A 4,012-nucleotide genomic window follows, 5' to 3' on the forward strand; every position below is an offset into this window, starting at 1 on the left:
CAGATATGCAGATGACACCACCCTTATGGCAGAAAGTGAAGAGGATCTAAAAAACCTCTTGATGAAAGTCAAAGATGAGAGTGAAAAAGTTGGCTTAAAGCTCAACATTCAGAAAACGAAGATCATGACATCTGGTCCCATCACTTCATAGCAAATAGATGGGGAAACAGTGGAAACAGTGACAGACTTTATTTTGGGGAGCTCCAAAATCACTGCAGATGGTGACTGCAGCCATGAAATTAAAAGATGCTTACTCCTTGAAAGGAAAGTTATGACCAACCTAGATAGCATATTCAAAAGCAGAGACATTACTTTGCCAACAAAGGTCCATCTGGTCAAGGCTATGGTTTTTCCAGTGGTCATGTATGGATGTGAGAGTTGGACTGTGAAGAAAGCTGAGTGCCGAAGAATTGATGCTTTTGAACTGCGATGTTGAAGAAGACTCTTGAGAGTCCCTTGGACTGCAAGGAGATCCAACCAGTCCATTCTGAAGGAGATCAGTCCTGGGTGTTCTTTGGAAGGAATGATGCTGAAGCTGAAACTCCAGTACTTTGGCCACCTCATGTGAAGAGTTGAGTCATTGGAAAAGACTCTGATGCTGGGAGGGATTGGGGGCAGGAGGAGAAGGAGACGACAGAGGATGAAATGGCTGGATGGCATCATGGACTCTATGGACGTGAGTCTGAGTGAACTCCAGGAGTTGGTGATGGACAGGGAGGCCTGGCGTGCTGTGATTCATGGGGTTGCAAAGAGTCGGACACGACTGAGTGACTGAACTGAGCTGAACTGACTGAAGGCAAGTTTTGTAGCCTCTCTGTGTCTCAGTTTCCTCACCTATAAAACGGAATAATAAGAGTTCCTACCTCCCTGTTGTTGGGAAGGTGAAATGACTTAATAAGTGTTAAGTGCTTAATAAGCACTTAACTTAATAACACTTAATAAGCACTTAACTTAATAACACTTAATAAGTGTTAAGTGGTAGCTGGCACATAGCATGTACCAGACTAGAGCTGGCCATTATTACCATGACCACCATCACTGTGATGGACTATTCTGGGATAGAAGGTAATGTAGCAGTAGTTTTATAGCTACTGATGTCGAGTTCAGCAGCACAGGTCCTTCACAGAGGTCTGCAAATTTGAGGACTTACTTCTCTACAGACAACGGGACCCTGGATGAACAGAGTTGTGTCTCTGGACAAAGTTGCTTCCTTACTGTCTCTTTAACAGGTGACCCACATCGACTCTTCTCTTAGAACATGAACATTCTGTGTTAAGCTGAACTGAATCAACAAAAGCAATGTAACCTTTACACTGGTTTATAATCAGAGAGAAACGTACTCTGATGTATACAACGAAACTGAGGAATCCCCTGAGAACAGGTCCTTGACAGAAATGAGAGACTTTCTCATTTCTTACCCCAATAAAGATCTCTGGGATCTTTGGGCTCTTCACCTGTACCTACGCACGTGTGCGCAATGCACACCTACCCTGCACACGTGACCCACCTTGATGCTAAAAATAGGCTCCGGCAGACAGTAGCCATTCATGATGTTGGTGAGATTTTCCAGGACGCTGTGAAAAACCTGGTGCAGCTTCTCTCCGAGGATGGGCAGCGTGGGCTGTGAGGGGAGCTCCCCCGTGAACGGCTCAGCCTGATGAGACACAACAGGAGCCAGAGGTCAAGACCACCATGGCCTCCAAAGGAGACGGACCAGCCAAGGGTCAAGGCAGAGCCACCAACACACAATATGTACACCACACACACAGTGTGGTTAGGATGAAGCCTGAAGGGGAGGGGGACAGAAGAAAGCATCCTCTTGGAAAGTTAAAATTGCTCATACACACCCGTTTGAGGGTTCCAAATCTTCCCCTCGGTAAATACCGTAGTCACTTATGTATTCTAAATAATTTTGGAGAGTGTTAGATGTGATTGTTTTTTTAAAAAAAATGTTCACATGTAGAGGTCAGGGGAAGTCATTGTGGCTTCTACATGAGTTAACTTGAATTTCATACTAACTAAGCAGCCTGTTTGTAGCCAAACATACACTGGACATCTGCTTTAATTATTAAAGAAAAGAGCACACTCACCAGAAGTACAGAAAGTCCATGTTAAAAATAAAGATGAGTATGGCTGAGTCCCTTTGCCGTCCGCCTGAAGCTATCACAAAATTACTAATTGGCTATACTCCAATACAAAATAAAAAGCTAAAAAATAAATAAAACAGAGATGCAATGCCTTCCCTCCTGGGATGCCAATGCTGGTTCTCTGATGCTAGCAGGACTCCCTTCCTGGGCACCAAGGCCATGGTGACTTGCTGTGCACACGCTGATCTGGTTTTTTCCTTTTCCTTTTTTTTTTTTTTAATCTTAGAGGAAAGTCTTCCTGATTTGTTTCGTGTTCATTGCTCCGACAAGACACAAAACTGTGCTGAAAACCATGCTTCTTGGGAGCAATTCCTCAGAGTTATCTGAAAGGTTGTCTTCCAGGCCGTGGTCCTCAGTTTGGCTCAAATAAAATTCTTTTCGTATTGCTGATTATTTTTGCTGACAGATGTTTTTGTTTGGCTTTGCTTTCTAACCAATATCATCTCCCTATTTTTCTATTTCTTTTCAGCTTTGCTCAAATCCCAAAGATGAATGCCTAGCACAGAGAAAATTTAGGAAACTCTCATACAAATATACAAACAAAAAGCTCCCCAAAGGGACTTCCTTGGTGGTCCAGTGGCTAAGGCTCTGTCTTACAATGCAGGGGGTACAGGTTCAAATCCTGGTTAGGGAACTAAGATTCCACATATTGTGAGGTGAGGCCAAACATTTTTTTTTTTTTAAAAAGGGGCAACACTGACTTCATGCATTCATTCATCTGTTAATTTATTTTACAAATATCTACTCAATATGGAGTAGGAAATGGCAATCCATTCCAGTATTCCTGCCTGGAAAATCCCACGGACAGAGGAGCCTGGCGGGCTACAGTCCGTGGGATCGCAAAGAGTCGGACACGACTAAGCGACTGAGCACATCCACTTACCACTGACCGTGTGAGGCACTGGAAGCTGGGAGTTGGGAGCATGCTATTCTGCTGGCCCAGAACCCTCAGCTTCCCATCCCCTCCGCTCCGCTCCCAGCCCTGCAGGCTCCTTTCGCCCTTCAAGATCAACTGGAGGGCTTCCTTTCTTCACAATCTGCTGCTGCTTCTCCCTCTGGACCTCCAGAGCCAGCGGCCAAGGACGGTCCCTCTGATTGAGCTGAATTACAAGGATTTATCTGCCTGTCTTTCTCACAAGGCAATCATGAGCCTGCTGGGACTGGTGGCTGGGTTCCTGTCTCCAGACCCCAGCCCGGCGGGAAACATCTGCTAAAACGAATCACAAGGTAGACACAGATTCATTTCCTGTTATCTAACAAGCTCACTCTACTCCTAGCTTTGGGAACCCTCGGAAGACAATAATGAAAAGACAGAGGAGAGAACAAATGAAACTGATACGACAGTCTGGAAAAAAGAGACAATTTGATTAAAAAAAAAAAAAATGCTTTTCTAGCTTTTTTCCTTCCTGGGCATATATGCTAATTATTGTAGAGAAAAACAAACATTACCTGCATGACTGGGGAGCCACTTCCCCGCACGCCTGGCCTACTGTAGGAGGGCAGGTCGCTTCACGTCTAGGAGACGTGACAATGCTATATAATGCACTGCGGGGAAGAGGGCTGCGTCAGAGTTTACAGGAAATGAGAGGACGAGCCCTGTGCACATCTGGGGGAAGGTTCTTCTGGGTAGAGGGAGCTGGCCCGAGGGGGAGGAGTCCAGAGAGTGTGATTAAGGCGGAGAGGGAGGCAGAGGGTGAAGCCAGGGAAGAAAGTGGGACACAGCCCCTGGGGCACCCTGAAGATCATCGGAAGCACGTGAGTTTTGCTCTTAGTGGGATGCTGAGGAGGGTGTGGGCACAGGCAGGCACCTTCCTGTGCCCATCGTGGTGGGTGACGCTCGAGGGCCAGGAGCAGATCGGAAGAGC

The 4,012-nt window shown here is 45.9% G+C and overlaps 1 protein-coding gene across 1 annotated transcript in view; it reads right to left on the reverse strand.

Annotated features, from left to right (window-relative positions):
- Window positions 1-4,012, reverse strand: part of ACACB (acetyl-CoA carboxylase beta) — a 111,092-nt gene that overhangs the window by 50,963 nt on the left and 56,117 nt on the right. The window contains exon 20 of the mRNA XM_010828668.1: window positions 1,508-1,674. Within this exon, the coding sequence (XP_010826970.1) occupies window positions 1,508-1,674 (167 nt within the window). The remainder of the gene's footprint in view (window positions 1-1,507; window positions 1,675-4,012) is intronic.

This window comes from Bison bison, unplaced genomic scaffold (assembly GCF_000754665.1).
Source record: "Bison bison bison isolate TAMUID 2011002044 unplaced genomic scaffold, Bison_UMD1.0 scf7180017864495, whole genome shotgun sequence".
Taxonomy (NCBI): domain Eukaryota; kingdom Metazoa; phylum Chordata; class Mammalia; order Artiodactyla; family Bovidae; genus Bison; species Bison bison.